This window comes from Tachypleus tridentatus, chromosome 6 (assembly GCF_004210375.1).
Source record: "Tachypleus tridentatus isolate NWPU-2018 chromosome 6, ASM421037v1, whole genome shotgun sequence".
NCBI lineage: Eukaryota > Metazoa > Arthropoda > Merostomata > Xiphosura > Limulidae > Tachypleus > Tachypleus tridentatus.
In genome coordinates, this window is record NC_134830.1 from 50,949,408 (window position 1) to 50,973,309 (window position 23,902).

Consider the following 23,902-nt stretch of genomic DNA (forward strand, 5'->3'; position numbering starts at 1 on the left):
TTACACTGCTCGTGTAGCTTTGCGCGAAACTCAAAACAAAGCAAGCCTGTTTTTATTTTTTTGAATTTCATCATTATTAACAGAAGTTTTAAAGATGTCGCTAGTGCAGAAATTTTATTTAATGTGTTGTTATGGCGAATCCAAAGTACGCTGATCTTCCTGGTATTGTAAGTATCATGATTTTCCAGCTTTTATTTACAAAGATATATTGTTTAAAGATTTTTGTTGAGGTGGTTAAAAGGTTAAGAAATACAAATTATTGTTCTGTAAAAATAAGTAACTGAATGAAAAAACGATAGTCGTGTTCACTTCAGTAACATAGGGGTGAATGCTTCATCTGGTCAAGGTCGTAAATTTCTTTATTTTTCATATCCGTAATAAATGAATCAACAGGGTGGAGGAATGAGTCACAGTTGTTGGTCAGAATTTAATATTTCTGACGTTACAGGATATTGCTGTCTGTTTACGTATCCCAATTTATTACAGTTTTAATGATATACTGTAGAAGTCCAAAGTAATTAAAAATTATATTGAATGTGTGTCTAAGGTGTGGACAGAAAAAGTGCCACTTACAGCTGCCTTATTTCTTTAAGCATTATTATACCTTATTCTCATAGACACTGCAAACATATTCGCTTAAGTAAAACAATAAATATGCTATATAAATATCAAAATGGAAAGGCTTGTTTCTAGCTTTAATAAGAGCAACTATTCAAAATGTTGCCAAATAAATATATCACTACCTTAGTTTTTAAAGGTGATTTATTTCTGAGAGTCTAATTTCTTTGTGTATGTGTTTGTGTACACATTTGTACAGTATTAAAAACAACTACACAGATTTTGAAGTGAATGGGTGTGAAATGTTAATGTTTACTGTTTTGAGTTTCATCATTATTCCTGCACAATCACTTTTGAGAAAATGATTAATTTCCCCTTTTATACTTTTTAAATGCTTTCCATCATAGCTATTTATAACAACTTGTACTAACACCCTGTTAGAAATATAAAACTCCTTTAATTGGAGCATAGACTGTTTTCTCCAAGTCTTGTGTCCTGTTTGTTTTTGAATCATAATAAAATTATGAGCTGTCAAACCAATGGATGATCTTATATACTTTATAAGATCATATTTTGATCTGTCCTTGTGTTGTAATAATCATAGTAACCCTTCTCTGAGCCATCTTCAATAAGTTGGTTTCTTTTCTAACTTCTAAGGCAATAAAATCAAAACTATACAGTTTTCCAAGTGAGGCCTAACTAGTAATTTGTATAAAGAGAATGTTGTAACATATATTATTGAATTAGTATAAATTGAATTGGTATAAATAATGTAGAGTCCAGTCCATGTAATGACAACAAATTAGTTTATCTACTCTACAACAGTGTTTCTCAACCTGAGTGGTGCTGCCCCTACTGAGTATTTTTATAAATTCGGGGAGGGATAGACAGGTTTTTTATTTTTTTCAATATGGTTTTGCAAAAGTCATTGTGTGGGTTTGTTTCTGGCAAGCAATGTCCATCTCAGTGCTTCTTTTCATTTACTGAGCATATTTATTTTCGACACCACATTCTGTACTTGTATTAAACATTTTATAATAATGTTGTTTTCAGTCGTTCTCTACTGTTGCTGAAATAAAATATTTCAAAATTTGCAAATGACTGTTATTGCTGCACAGTTTTCATTTTAGTAAAATATTTTAATAATCAAACATTTGTCAGAAGGGGGCATGAGTACTCATTGTTTGCTGAAGGGGGTGCTGCAATGAAGAAGGTTGGGAACAATGCTCTTCAACATATGCTATAGTCGCTTTGCCACAGATTGTAGGACTAAGTTCACAAAAAAATTTGTTGAGGTAAAATTAAATTGCTTAAAGCCCAATATACTATAAATAAATAATAAACAAAAATATCCTAGGTTGATAACAAACCTGATTGTCTTAACAGAAACCTCAATTCTTACTGTATAACTTTACTCAGTCAGTTTTATGTTGGTAACTAATTACTCCATCATTAACTACATATATTTATACAGAACTGTCACTCCTACAAAGTGTGGCATTTTTTATGATCATTAATGATCTTAACATCATGTGCCCTCTAGTTAACTTTGAATTAAAACATTTAAAATATAATTTACAGCACTGTTCCCATCCTGGAGTATGAGAATCCCTGGAAATGTCCTAATGCAAAAACAAATTGTCAGTTAGCCAACTCATTTTTGGTGGATTTCTTTTTCAAGAGTTATGGCATACACATGGGATGGCCTCTTATCACTTGGGGAATTCCTCCTGAGCAGGTGGTTGAGTGAACTCATTGGTGTCTGTGCATTCCTGTTCTGAAAGTGATCTTGAAAAAACCCACCTGGGTCATTCCATGTCAAATCATTCAATTTTTGGAAAATTTTCTAGGTGACCCCCTCAGAATGCCTTGAAAAAATTCACATGCTCATCTACCCATATAATGAAAAATTGCCAAAGATTAGATCAATATCTCTAATAGTTTCTGATTTACAGCCCTGTAAAATTTATTAATTTTTTTTTTATTTTTGGCAAATTCATTTTCAGGCAACTTTGGCTGCTTAAAGCTGCAAGAGTAATGGTGGTAGAAGGCTGAAATTTGCTACACTGACTGAATTAATCTCACATAATTCAAAAATGATCTCAAACCAAGTTTATCTCTTTTAGGATTTGCATAGTGAGGCAGTAAAATCACCTGAAAACCCAAAATCGTAAAAAAAACATTAGTTTATTTAAGAAGCCACAGCTCTAAGACTTAGTATGATACAAAGCTGAATTTTGTTTTCAAATTTTCTATGACATATCAGTTGATAAATCAAGAATTGTTGTAATTAAAAGTCTGTTAGATCTCCTGCAAAAAAATTTAGCTGCATGCAACTTTTTATGATTTAGCTAAAACTAGCCATACTTGAGGCCACAGTTTGACCATGTCACCAGTTATTCAGCCTTTTCAGATTTTTACCATATATTCTTACATCTCTAAATATGGTCTACAAAAAAAATTAGGATGGTGTTCAACCTACTTTTTGAGTTATAATTTTTTAAAATATCCTCTGACCATACATTGTTTACTTAAAAAACAAACTTCAATTCAGGTGTGTTACTGTGTGCAAATATATCCACACAATTTTGAAATAATGTATGAATCCCATTGAAATATTCTAATCAGCTTTACCATATATTCTTACATCTCTGAATGTGATCTTCAAAAAAAATCAAAGTTGTGAAAAATAATAAATTATCAAAGTTTAAGTGTCTCTGATATGCTCCATTGGGCAAAGGACCACATTCAGGGTATTCAGTTCTTTCTTGTCAATCAGGAATAAGTCTTTCAGAATTGTGTAAAGTTTGATCTACTTGAGCTGTATGAAATGTGCAACACTGTAGCAGGTATTAGGTCACATCATAGCTTTATTCTACCAACAAATTGTATATGAGAAGGCTATCAGATGACGATGTGTACACAGTTGTAACTGTTGGTAGTGGCAGTGAAAGTGATGCTGCAGTAGCTCAAATAGGGTCTAAAGACAGTAATGACAATTATCAGCCAGGGAAATATGTGGCATGCATATACAATCATGAATGGTATGTGGGAAACATTAAAAATAGATCAGATGAACATTCCGATGTGTTGGTGTCATTTATCAAGAAATGAACTGTTCTCATGGCCTGCAAGGTCACATAAAGATGAAAGCTGGATTCCTTTCCAACATATTCTTTGTCTGATTAGTGCACCTACAGTGTAAGGCAGTAGTGCTCGCCACTGTGTTCTAAGTCAAAGTGATCTCAACATAATCAAACTTGAATTTCAGATATTTATTCAAGCTGTCTGAACAAAACATTATTTATTTGATGTTGTTGAGGCTAATTTATCACCAAAGCAGTTTTTGAAACATTTCATTGCCACAGTTATTGCAGTTTGGTGTGACTATAATCTTTCTCAGTTATCCCCTGTTGTAGCACTGTGCTTTTTGTGTCTGATTTACCTTTGTATTTATTATATTATGAATCTTAAACTCAGCCATATCTGCATAACTGTAATGCATACACAATATATTTGCATTGCCATGTGATCTAACTAATTATGCCAATAAACTTGTTCAGAAATGAATTAATTCTGTCTTGTTTCTTACAACTTTATTATTTAACATTGTGAAAGGCTGGTTAGAATATTTCAGTGGGATTCATAATATTCTGATAGGTATTTTTCAAAATTGTATGGATATATTTGCACACAGTAACACACCTGAACTGGATTTTTTCAATAAAAAACGTATGGTCAAAGGATACTGTAAAATATTATAACTCAAAAAGTAGGTTGAACACCATCCTGATTTTTTTGTAGATCATATTCAGAGATGTAAGAATATATGGTAAAAATCTGAAAAGGCTGAATACCTGATGACATGGTCAAACTGTGGCCTGAAGTAGGGACTACTTTTAGCTAAATCATAAAAAGTTGCATGCAGCTAAATATTTTACAGGAGATTTAATAGAATTTTAATTACAACAGTTGCTGATTTATCAACTGATATGTTATAGGAAATTAGAAAAAATTCAGCTTTGTATCATATTAAGCCTTAGAGCTGTGGCTTCTTAAATAAACTAATGTTTTTTTACGATTTTGGCTTTTCAGGTGATTTTGCTACCTCAACATGCAAATCAAAAAGAAAGATAAACTTGGTTTGAGACCATTTTTGAATTCTGTGAGATTAATTCTCACCATTACTCTTGCAGCTTTAAGCAGCCAAAGTTGCCCAAAAATGAATTTGCCAAAAATAAAAAAAAATGAACTAAATTTTACAGGGCTGTAAATCAAAAATTATTAGAGATATTGATGTAATCTTTGGCAATTTTTCATTATATGAGTAGATGAGCACATGTGAATTTTTTCAAGGCATTCTGTGGTGGCCACCTGTAGGCCCCTGGATGATTTGACATGGAATGACCCACCTGTCTGTCAATATTTATTTTTTTCTTATCCCTATCTTCATCATCATTTACATATTTTTTCTCCAGTGTCAAGTTTTAGGTCAATTTTAGTTAGAACTTTGTACAGCACTTCAAAATTTCTATAATTTATTACATATAGAACTTTGTGCAGCACTTCAAAATTTCTATAATTTATTACTTATAGAACTTTGTACAGCACTTCAAAATTTCTATAATTTATTACATACAGAACTTTTTACAGCACTTCAAAATTTCTGTAATTTATTACATATATATAGAACTTTGTACAGCATTCCAGAGTTTCTATAATTTATTATATATATAGAACTTTGTACAGCACTCCAGAGTTTCTATAATTTATTGTGTGTAGAACTTTGTACAGCACTCCAGAGTTTCTGTAATTTATTGTGTGTAGAACTTTGTACAGCACTCCAGAGTTTCTATAATTTATTGTGTGTAGAACTTTGTACAGCACTCCAGAGTTTCTATAATTTATTGTGTGTAGAACTTTGTACAGCACTCCAGAGTTTCTGTAATTTATTGTGTGTAGAACTTTGTACAGCACTCCAGAGTTTCTATAATTTATTGTGTGTAGAACTTTGTACAGTGCTCCAGAGTTCCTATAATTTATTATGTGTAGAACTTTGTACAGTGCTCCAGAGTTCCTATAATTTATTATGTGTAGAACTTTGTACACTGCTCTGAAGTTTCTATAATTTATTGTATATAATATATTTGCAGCCCTAAAAGTAGCAAGAATTATGTTGTTTCCCACTCTGATATATACTTGATTGCAACTTCTTGCTTCAACTTCAAAAACAAAGATTAAACATAGAGGATCAAGTCTCTTTGATTTTGGTTTTGTAAAAAATCATGATGTAAATATTTTTCTGCTCTTTTAAATTACTAACATGTTCATCTGTTATATTAATACAACATATTATTAGGTTTTGTTCCTATGTAGGTGCCACCTATGAGAGACCCATTAGCTATTTTTCTGGATTTTTAATGACATCACAGTGAAATCCAACTTTATAAGTATTAGTATTATAGTCCTTTTCATTTACTCACAAGTTGATTCAAGTATTTTTAGGTTAAAAATCAAATACAATATATTTGTTCTTCAGATCTATGAGAAGTCTTCTAATCATCAGTCCTTCAAGACATATAAGTATTTGATTCAACAATGTTACAATCACTAGTTGTAGATGTACTGCTAATAATTCTTGTCATGAATATTAGATGTGTTTGATTCAAATTATGTCCCAGTCACTATTTGTAGATGTACTGCTAATAATTCCTGGCATGAGTGTTAGATGTATTTGGTTCAACTATGTCATAGTCACTAGTTTTGTAGATTTTGTGCTAATGAATCCTTGTATATGTATTTCACTTCTTGGTAGTAAACATCCAATTCTCATTGTTGGTATAGGAAGTTCAGTCTCTGATGTATAGTAATTTCCATGTAATGCACAGGAATTGCTTAGCCATAGACTTTGAAACTGTTTAAAGTTAGCTTAACTTTGCTTCCATATGAAGAAAATTCCCAATATACACTCTTTCTCAGTGTTAATTAATCCACACATCATGTTGTTTAGAAACGTTTCTTACAATGATGTAACTTTCCTGTTTGTGGAACTTTGTGTCTACTTGCTGTTTGCATCTAGCAATCTTCTTTCATCATTACTGGAGGCAGTCTTTCCACTCTTCATTATTAATTTGGATCAAACTATTGTAGTTGTAGAACTGGTATTAATCAACATATTTCAAAGGTTCTCATCAATAAACCCAAAGATTTATGGATTATTTTCTTTAAATAGTGAACTTTTTCTAATGTAGAGTAGATGGGAGATTCTAAGCTAAACTTTGCCCCATAAGTGAAGCTAGTTCCTGTTTCCCAATCGTTGGTTAGCCATTTCATGTTTCATCCATTTGGTTGGGCTCAAAGACTCATCCTTTGGATATTGTCTACACAGTTTCTAAACAGTTCTTGATTCTCTACAGTCTCAGCTGTAATAGTAGCTTCCAATGTTCTTAGGGAGAAGTTTTTATTCTCTATAGGCACGTGTTTGCAGTTCCTGATGTGTCCTTTCAAGTTACACTTGAAACATCTTTTGTCATGTGGTTTATTCCTTCCATCATGTTTAAATAATTATTTAATGAATCGTTTTAGTTCTTCTTGACTATCATTGGTGAGAGTTGATGTTTTAATACTACATCATCAGTGGAAGAGGTTTTTATAATACTCAGTCTGGTAGTCCAGTACATTCAATATGGTGTCTTTAGTTTTTTGTCAGTGATTTTAATTAATTCAAATTACATCACCTATTGCAGATTTTTCTTTAAAAATGCACAGATACTTTACTTCAACCTCATCCTCTCATCTGTTTTCAGATCTATAAATTGGTTTCTTGTCAACAAATTCGTTATTTCAATAGGATCATCTGGGTAAGGTAATTGGCAATCCTTCCAAATCTTTCACAAGTTCAACTCTCAGTCTTCTTGCCTTCAAACCCTGTTGTGGAACAAAACATTAATGCACTGTGTAACATAAATACAAAATATTAATGTACTGCATAACTTATTTACATTTCTGTTTTCTGTAATGTACGAGTACTAATTGTAAACTCTCCTTTTATTTATGGTTCTTGTATAAAAACTTAACAGATGCAGTTAAATATTTATATTGATGTTGGTTTATCATGATCACTTATTATAATAATCCTTGATTCTTGGCTTATTAAAATAAGAGGAAACCAAAGTTTCATCCCTTGTGAGACAAAGTTCATTTTCTTATCATAATGTTAAGTTGTGTTTTTTTTTTTTTTTTCTTAGGCCCATGACCAACCTGATGTTTATGAGACAAGTGATTTACCAGAATCAGATCAACTGTCTTCAGAACTGATAGTGGCAAGTGTCTAAAATTTTGTTCATATACATAGTTAAAAAAAAAAGACAAGTGATTTATTATTTCAGCTGTTTTCAGAACTGATAGTGTCTAAACATTTTTGTACATATACATAGTAAAAAGAATTACCCAGTTGTTTAGTAACATGAACCAGTGTAATGTTTTTAATAGACAGAATTAAATATTGGAAACATAATATTTGAAATTCTTAAAACTGTAACTGTATTTTAAGTTTGAAAGTATAATTTTGTAAACTTGTACCATAGGACCAAAGCGAAAGTGTAGAAAAAGTGCCCGTATCAGCACAGGAAGCTTACGGAAAATTTAAAGGAAAGAATTTAGAGGCATCTGATGTAGGTAAGATTACCTTAGTGGAATTTGATGCAACTTTCCTACTATAGCAAGATATAATTCAATGAAATACTAAACTGATATAAATATAAAATTGATTGAGTTCACTACAATGGTAAGAAAATGTCCATTTAAATTAATTTCTACAAAACAAAGTCCTCTTTTAAATCAAAATATGATTAAAGTTTGATTAGAGACTGTCATATCAATAATTTAAACTTTCTTGATACATTATTTAGTTTTTTAAACTGCTGATGCCAGTTAATCTGGTACCTTAACCAACATGACAGCTAAAAGTTTAGTTTGACTGTTTAATATCAAAATAATTTAAACAAAAACTCCTTTGTTTACCATAGAAAACTTTTAAAAACTTTCTGATGTAGTATTCACTCATATTGGCAATGTGGGTTTTATAAAAGTTTAATAAACAATTTGAGGCAAAGAATTCTTTAAGAATCTGTTAGCAATGAACATGAAGTCTCAAATGAAGGGAATTTCTATGTGATGTGAAAAGTTAAAAAATAATTTTCTATTGAAGAGTGCTAATAGAAGTATTAAGAACATAGTCTTTAAATATGTTTAATTATTGGTTTACATTGACACATGAAGAATAGTTTTCTAACCTGAAAATGTGTGATCAGATTTTAAATGATTGGAATGTGATGCTGTTTTAGAAAGAAAATGATAATGTTAACTTGTTTAAAGTGTTGAGCTTGGATAAGCTGCCTCTTTCAAGTTGTTTTAATTTTGGGAAAATATGATCACAATGGTGTTATGAATATTATAATTGGGTGTTAAACATTCATCTGGGTCAGTTTTTGCTTTTATTGTTTGTACTTTGATTCATGAATTGTGGCATTTGTTTTAACTATTTACTAGAGGCTTGATTAGGGAGCTAAAACTAACTAGGAGAAGTTTTGTATTATGAAATGTTTGTAGGTTGTGGTAAAAAAGTGTTAGGTCTAAGTTATGATAAGTGAAATTATATTTGGTAGAAATTAACTGTTTTTATGTAAAGATTATTGTCTGCATTTTTTAATAAGATTATTTATAAGTGTTTGAAGAAATGATGAAATGTATAGTCAACCTGTTTGTTTTCACATAGATTTTACAGACAGGATTGGACGCAGTAGAAAAACAGGATATGACCTAAGATCCGGAGAATGGGAAATTGTGAGTTCATGTATGGTGTTATGTACTGATGTCAGTTTGTACTGTGTCGGTGAAAACTGGAAGATGTTTGGAAAGAAATTTGTCAGAATAGCTTTATAAACAATATTATAATTAAAGGATAATAATTTTGTAGACTAGTAATATCATATTTCAGAAATGATTCTTTTCTGTTACCTTCGTTTAATTCAAACATATGAAGTAGTTAGAAGGAAAATAAAAATGTGTATATTTTCATCTACAAATCATTTTAAAAAAATAATTCTAGTTTTAGTAATTCAAGAAATATCTATAAGATTACATTTTCCTTCAGAAAAACACACTTTCATGTTGTTTTAGTTACTTTGTTGTTGATATTCAGCACCTTATACATACTGTATAAAACAGTGGAATAAAATGTTCACATTTCATAAATTGTGTATAAAATAAACGTTTATTTGTTTCTAATTGCCAGTTATTACATGTTGATAATTTAAGTAATTGTAAATAATTTCTGTGGAGGTTGGTGAAGGAACCAGAGAGCCAGAAACTCCTCAACAGAAGTATCAACGGCTTCAACATGAAATGCGAGAGCTACTAGAAGAAGTGAATGAAGTAAAAGTGAGTTTTTTCAAATTCCCATTTTTTATTTAATATTTTAATATTTTTCCATTTTCAAGTACATTGTATTATGATAAGTAAGGAAGTATTTAGTTTAAATAAGCTGCATAGAGAAGATTTCAATTGGGAGTTCTTCTTTTGCACTTTCTGTGGTTAGGGTTTTTCATTTCTTCTTGAGTGACATTTCAGATTCTGTGCTTAACCCTTCTTCAGTTCTGTTAACTTTAGGGAAATTGTGTTGTTTTTACTCAGAAGAAGATAAATAGAAAGAAACACTTGCCATAACAAGTCCATAAGAATTACTGCTTCCATTTGAATTTACTGTCAAAACCAAACCATAATTAAACATGAGCTGTTTTAATAGTCTAAACCAAACCATTCAAACAAAATATTTAAGTAGCATCTTTTCCTTTCTGGAAACAAAGACCTAAAACCTCAGAATAGCTGTATGCCACTGATGTTTTAAAATGTAAAAAATGACCTAGTTGACAGAAAAGGAGATAGTAGAAAAATATATCATGTGCAATCAAATTTAGATTTGTGAATAGAGAAGAAAAAATACAACTTGTACAAGCAGCTTTAAACTTGTGGATAGAGAAGATGAAAAATACAGCTAGTAGAAGCTACTTTAGGCTTAGGGATAGGAAAGATGAAAAATGCAATTGATAGAAGCTACTGTAGGCTTATGGAAAGGAAAGAGAAAATACAACTTGTACAATCCACTGTATACTGGTGAATATACAGCATCTACAATCAACTTCAGACTTATGAATATATTGTTTCTCATCTATTTGAAAAATTCTAATGAAAACTTTATTTGTTGAGTTTTGTGGAATGTTTCATCAGTGTTTATCTACCACATATAAGATCAGTCTAGGTGATAGCTAGCAGAAAAAGCCCTCAAGTAGCCTTACACATAATTCAAAAACAAATAGATCATTATTTGTGTTGTTCAGTGTAGTACAATGCATCTAATATTTTCTAAGGAGTAAGAAATTTTCAAAACTTCTTATGTTTGTTTTTACACCTGATCTGTATGTTGTACTGGTAGGTGAATAAATAATTTTGTTTCACTTCAATTTGTAAACCTACTTCACTGTTTCTGTGTGTAAATATTTCTTTATGAAAAACAAAAGAGTATAATAACCATTGATAGACACTTATTTTATTAGGTTTTGTTTCTTCAACTCTTTTGCAATATGCTCCTACAATTTGCAGGTGGCCATATATACAACAGTACGAACTGTCATTGTGAGATTTCTTAACATATTCTCACAAACAATTGGTAACATTTAGTTAAAGATTATAAGTGTCTCATACACAAAGAATGACATTATTTTAAACAATTTTTCTACCTAAAGTATGTTATTTGCATTCACTCTTAATTCAACTGCAGTGTGATTTTCATTTTAAGTATAAAATTACTTTTCTTTAACTTATAGTTTTCATATTTTATTTGCATATTCTCTGGAACCATTTAAGTGAATATCAAAGGCTTTTTAAGATAAACACATTAATAATGTTAGTTCTTGTTTAATGATTTTATTCTGACACCTAAAGTACAACTGTTAAACACCCACATTGTTTTTTCAACAAGAAAGCACAGTATGAATAGCCTATTGCACTTAACAACAAACAGAACCTCTAGTCACAGATAGTCCATTCATTGTATAGCTTTGTGCTTAACAACAAGCAGAACCTCTAGTCGAGATAGTCTACTGTGTAACTTTGTACTTGACAACAAACAAACAAGTTAAAACTCCAGTTGTTCTAGATATAAAACACAGTCTGACTTTGATGTGTAGTCAGTTTCTTAAGATTTCTTTTGTTTTTAGACAGATGAATAGATTCTGTTAACATTACAAGTTTTTAATTAATTATAAATATTGATTTCTTGCACAACAAAGAACTTTGTACAGAAACACTTTAAATAATGAGGATAGTGGACCATTATCAAGGTATCTTATTATTTTCTAGGAAAGTGTTAAAGAAGAAACTAAACTGGAACAACTTTCTCCAGCTGTTTTGGTTTGTCAAGTTGAAGAACTCAACAAACAACTCATAGAACTGAATCTTGAAAATGTTCTAGGCTCTGAGCTGATCACAAACTTATCTGATCCTCAAGGGGAACTGCACAAGTGAGTCTGTTTCTTGAGTATTTTAAGCATGTTTGTATTGGTTCAGGTGTAAACTTTGGCTATGTTTAAATTTGCTTCATCTTTATGTATATTCACAGTGAACTTTGACCTTGTTAAGATTAACTTGTTAACTTCAGTTGTATTTTTCTAAAGGTACATATGAGTAAATAAGTTTTGCACTTGTTATTTTGACTAAATGTATTGGAAATAATGTTTTATTTTGTACTTTAACATTTTGTTGTGTTGTATTTTTATATCTTGTAAACATATATATATATATAACACTGAGTTTGGTTACCAGAAAATTGGTCACCCATCTTGAAGGATACAAAGAAACCACTCTTTCCAAGACCACAAAGCAGGACAGCACCAAAAAAACATCATCTGATGATACAGTTACATATGAACTGTACTACAAACCTGAACATTCGAAATTAACTGAAGCATCAAAAGTATGTTCTGTAGACTGACAGTACAGAGTTTCTAATTGTTTAAGAGATATTTTGAACAAGACTTTTTCCTAACCATAATTTTATACATTTTTTAAAATAAATGTGTTTTTTTTGGGGAAGGTAAATAAATTCTTTCATTTAATAAATCTGTTTTGATGAAGTTTAAACTTCAACAGAAATCGTTAGAAAACCGTAGTTTAAGTACATAACCTTTGAGCTTACAATGACTTTTATAGGATCTATTTTTTGTTTAATCTTGTTATTGTACAGTGTATTATATTTATTTTCTTCTGATGGCTTAAGTTGTAAAGATTTGTCTTATAGCATTATTCTCTTTAAAATGTGTGAAAGACGTTTCTGAGATTTTTTTTATGTAATGTAATTTCAAACAAATAAATTAGTCTGAAACTTTGTAAATATTCTTTGCATGTGACATGTAAAGCTATTTTGGTAACATTACTTGTCACTGACCTAATTTGGCTAAGTTAGAATCAACATTGTTCAAACATGCATTGATCTAACCTGGCTTATGAGAGAGGGGATGACCCAAATATTCATTGACCAAACTTGGATGATAATAGTCGAGTCCATGTAACTCAATACTGCATAATGAACAACATTGTGCATAACAAACATGTTTCATTTAACACAAATGTACAGCATAAGTGCTAATTCTAAGTGTAAACAAGCTTGTCTTGGAACACAGTCAGTAAAGATGTGTAACTAAAATTAACATTAGTTTATTTACAGGTGTTTAGTTAATGTTACATGTAGTTTCTCTCTTGTACTTTACTTATTGTGGACTGATGTATGCAAAGATATTGTACAATAAAAAACATGTCAGAAAATAAAATTAAATGTTAGAGGTATTTTTAAAAACTTAGAGAATATTAATCATTGTTAACATTTTGTTGTTTTTTCTGCAAGTGGATTTATGTAACTGACAAAGTACTTTTTAAGAAATAGTAAATTTAAATGGAAATTTAAAAAATAAAATATATAGGTGAGTGTAGTTCACATTACTAGTGCCATCTGGTGGTCATACAATTTCATTTCAATAAGTATATTTTAACCTAAGCTTATTATGAGATTATAGAGATTTTGTCAGGTTGTTTTATCAAACTTAGTTATTAATAACTAAATCTGTAACTAAACAGCTTTAAAGTTAATGATTTTGAACTAACAGTAAGTAATGGTGGTTCATGTATAAATTCCTTGTCAGATACAAATATACAGCTAGATAGGGTACCTGTCAGTTACAAGTATATGGCTAGATGGGATACATGTCAGATACAATTATATTGGTAGATGGGGTTCCTGCCAGATACAAGTACGTAGCTATATGGGGTTCCTGCCAGATGCAAGTATACGGCTAAATGGGGTTTCTGCCAGATACAAGTATACTGCTAAATGAGGTTCATGCCAGATACAAGTATATGGCTAAATGTGGTTCCTGCCAGATGCAAGTAAACTGCTGGATGGGGTTCCTGCTGGATACAAGTGTACGACTGGATGGGGTTCCTGTTAGGTACTTTGGCCGTCTTGCTTTTGTAAGGGTTGGAAAGAGGAAATTGTTCTAACTAGACTATGCATTGGTCACAGTTTTTTAACTCATAGTTTTTTTTATCTGGGTCTGATGCACCAATATGTTGTTTGTGTAGCACTTAGGTCAAAATAAGCCACATTTTACTGTCTTGCCATAGTTATGACAATGAAGACACCATTTTAAACATGTTCTGTTCCAAGGTTTATCCATAACATTAGACAGTGTTATTAGTGAGTGATGTCCACCTTGGAAATGTTTTCAGTTTTTTAAAGGCCATTAATATTTTTAATGCAATTCCCTTTTAAAAATCAAACTCCATCTAATTCAATTTGAAATTAGAAAATGGCTGTAACTCAAAACCAGAACTGGAGAGGCCAACTTCAGGTGACTAGCACTGCTGTTTGAACTACCTGTTAGTCATCCTGGTGAGTTATAATTAAAATTTTGCTGCAAGTCTTTTAAAACTTTTATTACTTTACTTTCTGAAAATGGCCACAATATCAAATAACTCAGAATTAGGACTGGAAAGGCCAATTTCAGGTGACTGATGGTAGTTTTTGAACTTACCTATTAGTCTTCCTAGCAAGTTATAATTACAATTATGCTTTAGAAAGTCCTTTACAACTTGTATTGCTGTAGTTTTTCTCTTAATGCTGTAAACTAGATGTAAACATTGGTTTGAATCCTGTGTATGTTGTTTTTTTAAACTTTGTTTTGTTTTACCTTAATTTTCTTTTATGAATTTTACTAAATTTACTTTAATTTTAACTTTTTACTGGATATTTGGCACAGATAGCCTAACTACTTTGTGCCATAAAAACCAAACCAACCAACCTGTGAGATACAAGTATATGGCCAGATGGGGTTCCAGTCAGATACTAGTATATGGCTAGATGGGGGTGGGTTGGAGATTTTGAAATTTTGAATTTAAAGTGAATACTTCTTTTAAAATTTTGAATTTAAATTACCAGTATGTGTAATATTTGATAATTACAGGTTTATTGGGTGTCATATCTAAAGTGTACATGATTTTAAACACATTCATTTTAAAAGTACAATTCAACACACCCTACTGTAATGTCCAATATTACATGTAAAGTATTACTTCACCAGTATCACATGTAGAGTATTACTTCACCCGTATCACGTGTAAAGTATTACCTCACCAGTATATGTCAATGTTACTTTGCTTGTGTCAAATGTACTGCTACTTCACTAGTATCAGATGTAAAGTATTACTTTAATTAGTTTTCCAAAATTGATTGTGATGTCTAAGTTTTTGGTTTATTGTTAATGAAATGTACCTTTGCTTATTTCAGTAACAAATATACTTGTTTTTTTTCCCATTTTCAACCAGTATTGATAAAAATACACTTCATTTCCCTTCTTTTTATGTGACAAGAGAGATAGCTGTAAGGAAACAACCTTTCACTTCTAAATATATCTAGTGAATAGTATGATTACTTGATTTTTTAATATTAATGTCCTAATTTCAGATAGCTACTTTGGAAGAACGTTTGAAAAAATTAGAAGGAATTCTTGGACCAGAAAGTAACAAGTTGGTAAGTATCTTTAAGAACAGGAACAGTTCCTCACACAAACCTAGTGGACAGGATACTGGGTTCAAACCATTACATATTCTAATATTTATAGGTAGCCTTTTCACAGGAAATATTTTTCACACAATCCTGGCAGAGAGTATGTATACTGGGTTTGTACCATTATGTATTTTAATATTTGTAACAAGCTATTTCATGGGAAATATTTTTCACACAAATCTGGTGGACAGGATAGTTGGTTCAAACCATTAAATATTTTAATATTTGTAACAAGCTATTTCACAGGAAATATTTCACACAGAGCTAATGGACAGGATCTTGGGTTTGAACCATTACACATTTTAATATTTGTAACCAGCTGTTTGACACACCATTTAAAATTTGTTATTACTTATGTTTAGGAAGAACAGAAACACTTGAAAGATCAGATAAATATTATTCTCACTCCAGTCATTTTTATGTAATAAGGATTATTTGTTCTTAAAGAGAAATAACCTTTGTTCATGATTGATTGTTGAATTATGCATGAGGTAATTTGTCTGTAATCAGATCTTTGGTTAATTTTATGTAAACATGTATTTTAATTAATTTATACACACATGGTTTTGAAGTGTTCGTGGATTTATATTTTAGGATTAGCTTGTGAAAAATTATTGATAGTAAACCCAATGATTTGTTATTAGGTGTGTGACACGTTATCAAAGTGTATGTGGTTTGGTTTTGTTAAGGTAGTTATATACACAGACATTTAGGATTAATTTTATTTCAAGCATGCAGATTTGAAACCAGGTTCAGGGAGAAGGGTAAACAATTGTACACAGTTTAATGTTACTGGACTTTCTTTAATGAAAGATATTTTTTTAAATATATGTACACATAAGGAGTTTTGGCAGTTTGTCTGGGAATAGGAATAGTGTGTTAGTATCTTGTTTTAAAACCATCCAGCTTATGAGGTAAAAGTGGAATGTGAGTTCCTCAGTTAAATGGTATTGATATGATGTTTCTAATTAAAGAGATTAAAGACAACATAGACTTTCTGTTTGTAACATTAAATAATAAAACTATTTAGGCTATTTTCAGCATACATATTTTATATTTCTTCATCACAAATGTTACTATAAACAGTGTAACTGTGTGGATTTGTTTTCTCTTAATTTCTTTATTTCTGTAAATTTTTCTTTAGTCTCTCCTGACACTTCACACTAACGAGAAGAGTATTATGGTAAGTATATGGTTTGGATGTTTGTATAATTGGCTAACTATTGCATAATGTAATTAATGAAACTCATAAAATCCAGTATAAAATGTTTATTTTAATTATTAACTAATAATATACTGATTTGGTTACAAATTTGTAAGATTAAGTTAGAAAACAAGTAACACAAGATTCCCTTTTAAATACGAGAACAAATTCTGAAACATTAACCAGAAAAAAACAAAACAGTGGTGAAAACAGTAAACCAGAAAGTTTATGTTTTATGAATATTACAGGAGAAAGTTAACAAACTTTCAGTTGAGAACAGTTGTTGAAAGAAGAGTTCAATGTCTTGTTATACATCTATAAAAATGGTCTAAGTCTCATTACCCATCAATATATGTGTTTATTTAGTCATTAATAATCTAAAACTAAATTTTCTAAATCATATATACCACTGTTGAAATATTAAGGAACATGTAGATGTTTGAGACTTGCATCCACACATTGTTTACTAATAAAAGCACTGAATGTTTGCTTAATTTCTACGATATGTTGTAGAGTAAACCAGATTGTTGGCCAGGTTGATTTAGGCATCTCGTATATCTTTATGGTTAGTCTTACGGCCTTGAGAACGTCTTATAGTCATAGAAAACATTTAAATGTAATGTTCAGCTGACACACACTTGATATTTGCATCATAGCTAACAGTCTTATAAAATATACAATCATTTCTGAAAAAAACAACAACAAAAAACACATACAAAACTATATCAGAAACCACATTGAAAGTTAAGCAACACCAAGACAGAGGATTATGGGAAATTCCTGTTCTTTGCAGTCCATTCTTCTATTTGTATTGTAGAATAAAATAAAATATTTTTATGTTTGTTTTCTCTGTTCTTAAGTCCATCTATGATATTACACCTTATAGTTCTTTAGACATGTGCTCAATTCTAATTGTTACATAGGCAGCTATCAACATTCTGTCGGCAAAGATCCAGCTATTAGATCCATCAAATGTGGAAGCCATTGAAGCTCGGCTGGTGGTACTACAGCATCGTCTACAGCAGGTTACTGAGAAGAAAGCTCAAGTGGAAGAAGCAGACAAACAGGGTAAAATAGCTGAAATTTACGAGTTGCTAAAAAAAGCCGAAACGATGAGTGTAACTTTACCATCGGTAGTAGACAGGCTGGTCGCTTTACAGGAACTTCATCAACAAGGTATGAAATGTACTGCAAAATGAGTAAACCGAAAATAAAAGGGATGATAAAGTGAGTTACAATGATAATGTAACATAGCCATTCAAAATTAATAATGAACTTCCAATCATAGCCAGCTAAAATCCAACCAGGTAATGAGTATGGTTAACTAAATACATTATTCTTTCTGATAAGACAGCTTTGAATGATATTTTTTATCACTGGTGTTGTTTCAAACAACTTGTTAGTGTGAAATAAAACTGCAAGTGTTTTCAGTTTATTTTTATCATCTGTTGCTTTATTTTTAAATGATCCCCATATAAAACTAAGAACCTTTTAAAATGGTTAATTTCTAGTATTACAAAAAGACATCATTTAAAACTCAGTAGCTGGAAGAGAGAAAGTATCAGATGATAAAACACTCTTATCTGTATATTTAGACAATACACTGTTGATAGTAATTCCTGCTGTATCAAATGTTGAAAGTGGTTCTAGTTCAAAGTTGTAATCAGACAAGGAACTTTATCTAGAAATGTCTTAACACAAACTTATAAACAACTTTATTGTCACACTCATAATTTAATATTTTTTTCTCAATAAATAATTCTTGCCATTCTATAGTATATTTATAGTATGTAGTATAATATATTCATTCTCTTTTTGTGTGTGTATGGTAACCGTTATTATAATTTAAAAGGAAATTGTACACCTTTTCTGTTAGTAGTAGATGTTAGGTTTATTTATGTTATTCATTTAAATATTTTACTCATCACCTCCTAATGACTTATTCTTAGTAACAACTTTAGATAAACTTTACTTATCACCTCCTAATGATTTATTTTTAGTAACAACTTTAGATAAACTTTACTTATCACCTCCTAATGATTTATTTTTAGTAACAACTTTATATAAACTTTACTTATCACCTCCTAATGACTTATTCTTAGTAACAACTTTAGATAAACTTTACTTATCACCTCCTAATGATTTATTTTTAGTAACAACTTTAGATAAACTTTACTTATCACCTCCTAATGATTTATTTTTAGTAACAACTTTAGATAAACTTTACTTATCACCTCCTAATGATTTATTTTTAGTAACATATTTAGATAAACTTTACTTATCACCTCCTAATGATTTATTTTTAGTAACAACTTTATATAAACTTTACTTATCACCTCCTAATGATTTATTTTTAGTAACAACTTTAGATAAACTTTACTTATCACCTCCTAATGATTTATTTTTAGTAACAACTTTAGATAAACTTTACTTATCACCTCCTAATGATTTATTTTTAGTAACAACTTTAGATAAACTTTACTTATCACCTCCTAATGACTTATTCTTAGTAACAACTTTAGATAAACTTTACTTATCACCTCCTAATGATTTATTTTTAGTAACAACTTTAGATAAACTTTACTTATCACCTCCTAATGATTTATTTTTAGTAACAACTTTAGATAAACTTTACTTATCACCTCCTAATGATTTATTTTTAGTAACAACTTTAGATAAACTTTACTTATCACCTCCTAATGATTTATTTTTAGTAACATATTTAGATAAACTTTACTTATCACCTCCTAATGATTTATTTTTAGTAACAACTTTAGATAAACTTTACTTATCACCTCCTAATGATTTATTTTTAGTAACAACTTTAGATAAACTTTACTTATCACCTCCTAATGATTTATTTTTAGTAACAACTTTAGATAAACTTTACTTATCACCTCCTAATGATTTATTTTTAGTAACATATTTAGATAAACTTTACTTATCACCTCCTAATGATTTATTTTTAGTAACATATTTAGATAAACTTTACTTATCACCTCCTAATGATTTATTTTTAGTAACAACTTTAGATAAACTTATCACCTCCTAATGATTTATGTGACATGTTGACATCCAGCTAAAATCACATATAGTTTAGAAGACTACAGTGGCATGGTGACATCTAAGATCAGATACAAGTTAGAAGGCTACAATGATATGTTGATGTTTGGCTTAGATTAGATCACATATAGGATAACACATCATTGAAATTATATTGTATGGTTGGAGTTATGTTGCTTGTTATGCCATAATTCCCATTTTTCAAGACTATCATAATTTCCAGTACTTCTCTGTAAGCATTATTAAAGCTTGCTGACATGTCAGTATGTTTATGTTTTTTACTGACTTAAATATTTTTATTAAAAAAGAAAATTACTCATTTAAAAAAATATATTTGCCCTCATTTTAGCTGAGACACAGAACTGTGTGCCAGAATTTGATTTTCTGTTACAGACTTACTGTGTACATTGATCAAGCAATAGCAACACATAAGTTCTGTATAAATTGTCTGGAATATCAGAATAATGCATTTTGTAATAAATAAAAAATATTATGACATTGGAGGTGAACAGTCAGTCAAAAGTACAGTGCTAACAAAGTCCTGCTTGTATTTGTTTTATTTTCCTCAGCCCTACAGTTTAGCAAAACCTTGACCCAGTTGGATGCTGTACAACAAAAAATAACTAGCTCCTTCAAAAACAATGAGAGTTTACTTCAAGAGGTAAGACTGTGTAAACTTTGACCTGCAAAAAGTTTGAGTCATTGTAAACAGTTTCCTGTGGTTAATTTTTTAAACACAATTTTCATGTTAAATGTTTTGCCAAATTATTTTCTGTTTATTAGTGCATCAATCACTTTCTGTTCATTAGCATATTGATCATTTTCTAATGTCATTACTTTAATCAGTTTATGTTTATTAGCACATTAACCATTGTTTATTAGCATATGAATCACTTTCTGTTTATTGTATCCACATACTAACTTTGTCTTTCTGTTTTAGGTTCAAGAAAACTTTTCTAAAAATATGGAAGTCATTAAGGCCAACATAGCAAGCCTTGATCAAAGAATGGAAGCTCTAAAGAAATAATTCCTCATTCTCTCCATTAATGATTTCAAATCTTCTATTGCATTGTTTCTTCTTTAGTCTGTTAAAAACAATAACTGTAAATAAGGCTTTACCATATTTATTTGTTGAAGAATCCAACTCGTATGTGTATTGGAAATGGTATGGGTTTTTTAATTAAATGATTACAACTGAGAAACATAACTTCTGTTTTTAATTGTTGCTTTTTAACAATACAAAGTATGGTAGCATTGATAAATAGGTTCTTTGTTTCACAACATAGATGATTTATTTATTTACTTTATAAGTAATTTTCTTTAGAATATTTATAAAACTTTCTCATCATTTGTCCTTTAAGTGAAAAAATCAAACCTTTCTTCATATATTAAAATTATAAAATGTTTTGTGATGAAATGGTGTATCCTTATCTGTTAATAGATGTTTGGATCAGAGAAAAGCTCCAAAGATTACTGAAAGATATTAAAAGAAAGTTGCATTGTAGAACCTTTTTAACCTGTGTCATACTGCAAGTAACATAGCGTAGTAGTTTATTAGTTTCTATGTTAGAAATGTTCAAACTTTAGCTAAGAATACTGTTTTCTTTTAAAGTTTTGTGTGTAGTACAGGTATCCAAGTGTTTTGTATTAAAACAGTTGCTGTATTATCTAATTCTATGTTGGTTTCTAAGGGTTCTAACTATTAGAAGGCATGGAAGTTTAATAGAGGGCTGCTTGTTACATGTGTTTTGTTGTAACTAGAGTTTTGTACGTTTAAAGATCATACTTAGTTCCCCATGATGAAGCAACTAATGTTTGGTGTGAAGATATTGAACTAACAGAATAGTTAATCCTTTTGTGTAAATCTGGGATTGTCTAACAGTTCTGTAGTTTGAAATTGATATCACTGTGCTGGAATAAATTGTTCAGAATCTATGTTTCTCAACTGTTTACCTAAATTTAGAAAAGTTAGGATTTACAAACATTTCAGACTTGGCATAGTCTGTTGATTAGGTCACTCAGCTCACAACCTGGTAATTGCGAGTTGAAACCCAGTCTTAAAACAACTTGCTGTCACAACTTAGAGTGGAATGGATTGCACATCTTCATGTTTAATTTGTTAATGTAAGTAACAAATGTTTCTTCAGAACCATAGTATGTCTGTTTTCACATTATCCTACCTGTAGGCTGTATATCTGTAAATTATAATTGATATATTTCCAATATCACAAGGTGGTCTTAAACCAAGTATAGATAAACTAATTTTATTTTTTGATTTATCTTTTCAAATTATGATTTTATTTGGTATTTAACATTGAACACAGCTGTGACTTAAACTGTTCACTTGAACACCACCTCATGCTCATAAAGGACCAAATGGCCAAGTCAAGATATTTATATTCTAAATATTCTGTGGAGCATATTCCAATCATTACATAAAGTAACTGGAACACTCAAAATAAGACTTAAAATTTAAGCATAGCCATCTTTAATTTTGAAGATTCTAATTAGTCAATGGTAAGCTGTTGAGGGCTTGCTTATAATGTTAAAATTCAAGATTCAATTCCTGCAGTACTTTGAGGTCAACAAGAAATAAACCCTAATTTTGAATTATGTAACAGAAAGGGAGAATACAACCAGTTTACTCAGTTGTTTTAAAGTTAAATGAATTTATTAACCTTGTTGTATTTTATTTTACTTTTGGATTCAAGAGGCAACATTGAAAATAAATCCTACATGTCTTGTATGAGGTGCCTGTTTAAAATAATGCTGGTTTATCATCAAGTAAATTATTTCAAAAAGTTTTAATTTTCAAGTTTTTCTCCATTTATTCAAATATAACCTCGTGACGCTCATTTAATTTCCCTCATGTTTTATTCGTAGACTTACAAATTAAGGGACTGACAAGGACTCATGCTATTGAAACCTTTCTAAGAAAGTAACCTGTGTTAAATAAACATTTTTTGTTTTTTTCATTGGGCGGTTTATTTAAATTATTAGGTGAAAATAATAAGTCCAGTTCACGTAACGATAGATTAGTTTGTTTCTTCCTTAACGTTTCTGCTTGTTGCCTACACTTGTTACACGCTGTGGTAGTTTGTAGGCCTAAGTTTACAAATGACGTTTCAACAGAAATGCATTGCTAATGGTAATACGACTTGTGTACAGAAATTTTACTTTATCAATCAACTAACTGATAACACGTGGCAATTAACATTTATACAATTACACGCACTTCATTAAAACCAAATATTTTACTTAATTGCTAGTAGTCTATGTATTGACTCGTTCTCGTATTTTTAACGTCCCTTATCTCGATATTCTACGCCTGTTTTCATACTTTTTTGCTCCTAACGACACGCGCCTTCTAGTTCTAGCTAGCATCTAAATGAAAGTATTGAAAATATAGCTTACAACAAAATATTTAGAATATCACGACGTAAATCAACATTATTACTTTTCTAGAATGAGGTTATTTCCAGAAAATCATTAACTTTAGAAACAAGAACATTACACTGCATAGACGTAAAGCTAACATAAATCCATAATCAGGCCTGACGAGAGGGAGGCTACAGTCCTGAAGTCCGGGGAAATATGAGATAAAGAATAATGCATTCTCATTTTCATTATATACTTAAGGAAATATTGCAGTACTGCGGGAAATCGCATTGCCTCAAAAAATGTAAATTCTCAACACATTTGGCTTCCACCCACCAGAAAAAATTTAATACGTACATGAATTTATGAAGATTTCAATAAGGGACATAACTATCCCCCGGCCCGACCTACCTCTCGTCGACCCTGCCTATAGTATAACTTGATATGTTGTGTCATTGGTTGAATTGTTTTAAAGTCCATACAACAATAATGAATTAATCAAATTGTAATAAAACTTGCAACCG

At 30.4% G+C, this 23,902-nt stretch overlaps 1 protein-coding gene across 1 annotated transcript; it reads left to right on the forward strand.

Annotated features, from left to right (window-relative positions):
- Positions 1-36: 36 nt before the first annotated feature.
- On the forward strand, positions 37-21,935 carry DCTN2-p50 (dynactin subunit 2). The gene is made up of 12 exons (XM_076504650.1): positions 37-167; positions 7,806-7,880; positions 8,145-8,235; positions 9,335-9,402; positions 9,901-9,999; positions 11,977-12,137; positions 12,439-12,589; positions 15,632-15,697; positions 16,878-16,916; positions 17,861-18,113; positions 20,570-20,661; positions 20,941-21,935. The coding sequence occupies exons 1-12, from the start codon at positions 132-134 to the stop codon at positions 21,025-21,027; spliced, it is 1,218 nt and encodes a 405-aa protein (XP_076360765.1). The 5' UTR covers positions 37-131; the 3' UTR covers positions 21,028-21,935.
- Positions 21,936-23,902: the final 1,967 nt, after the last annotated feature.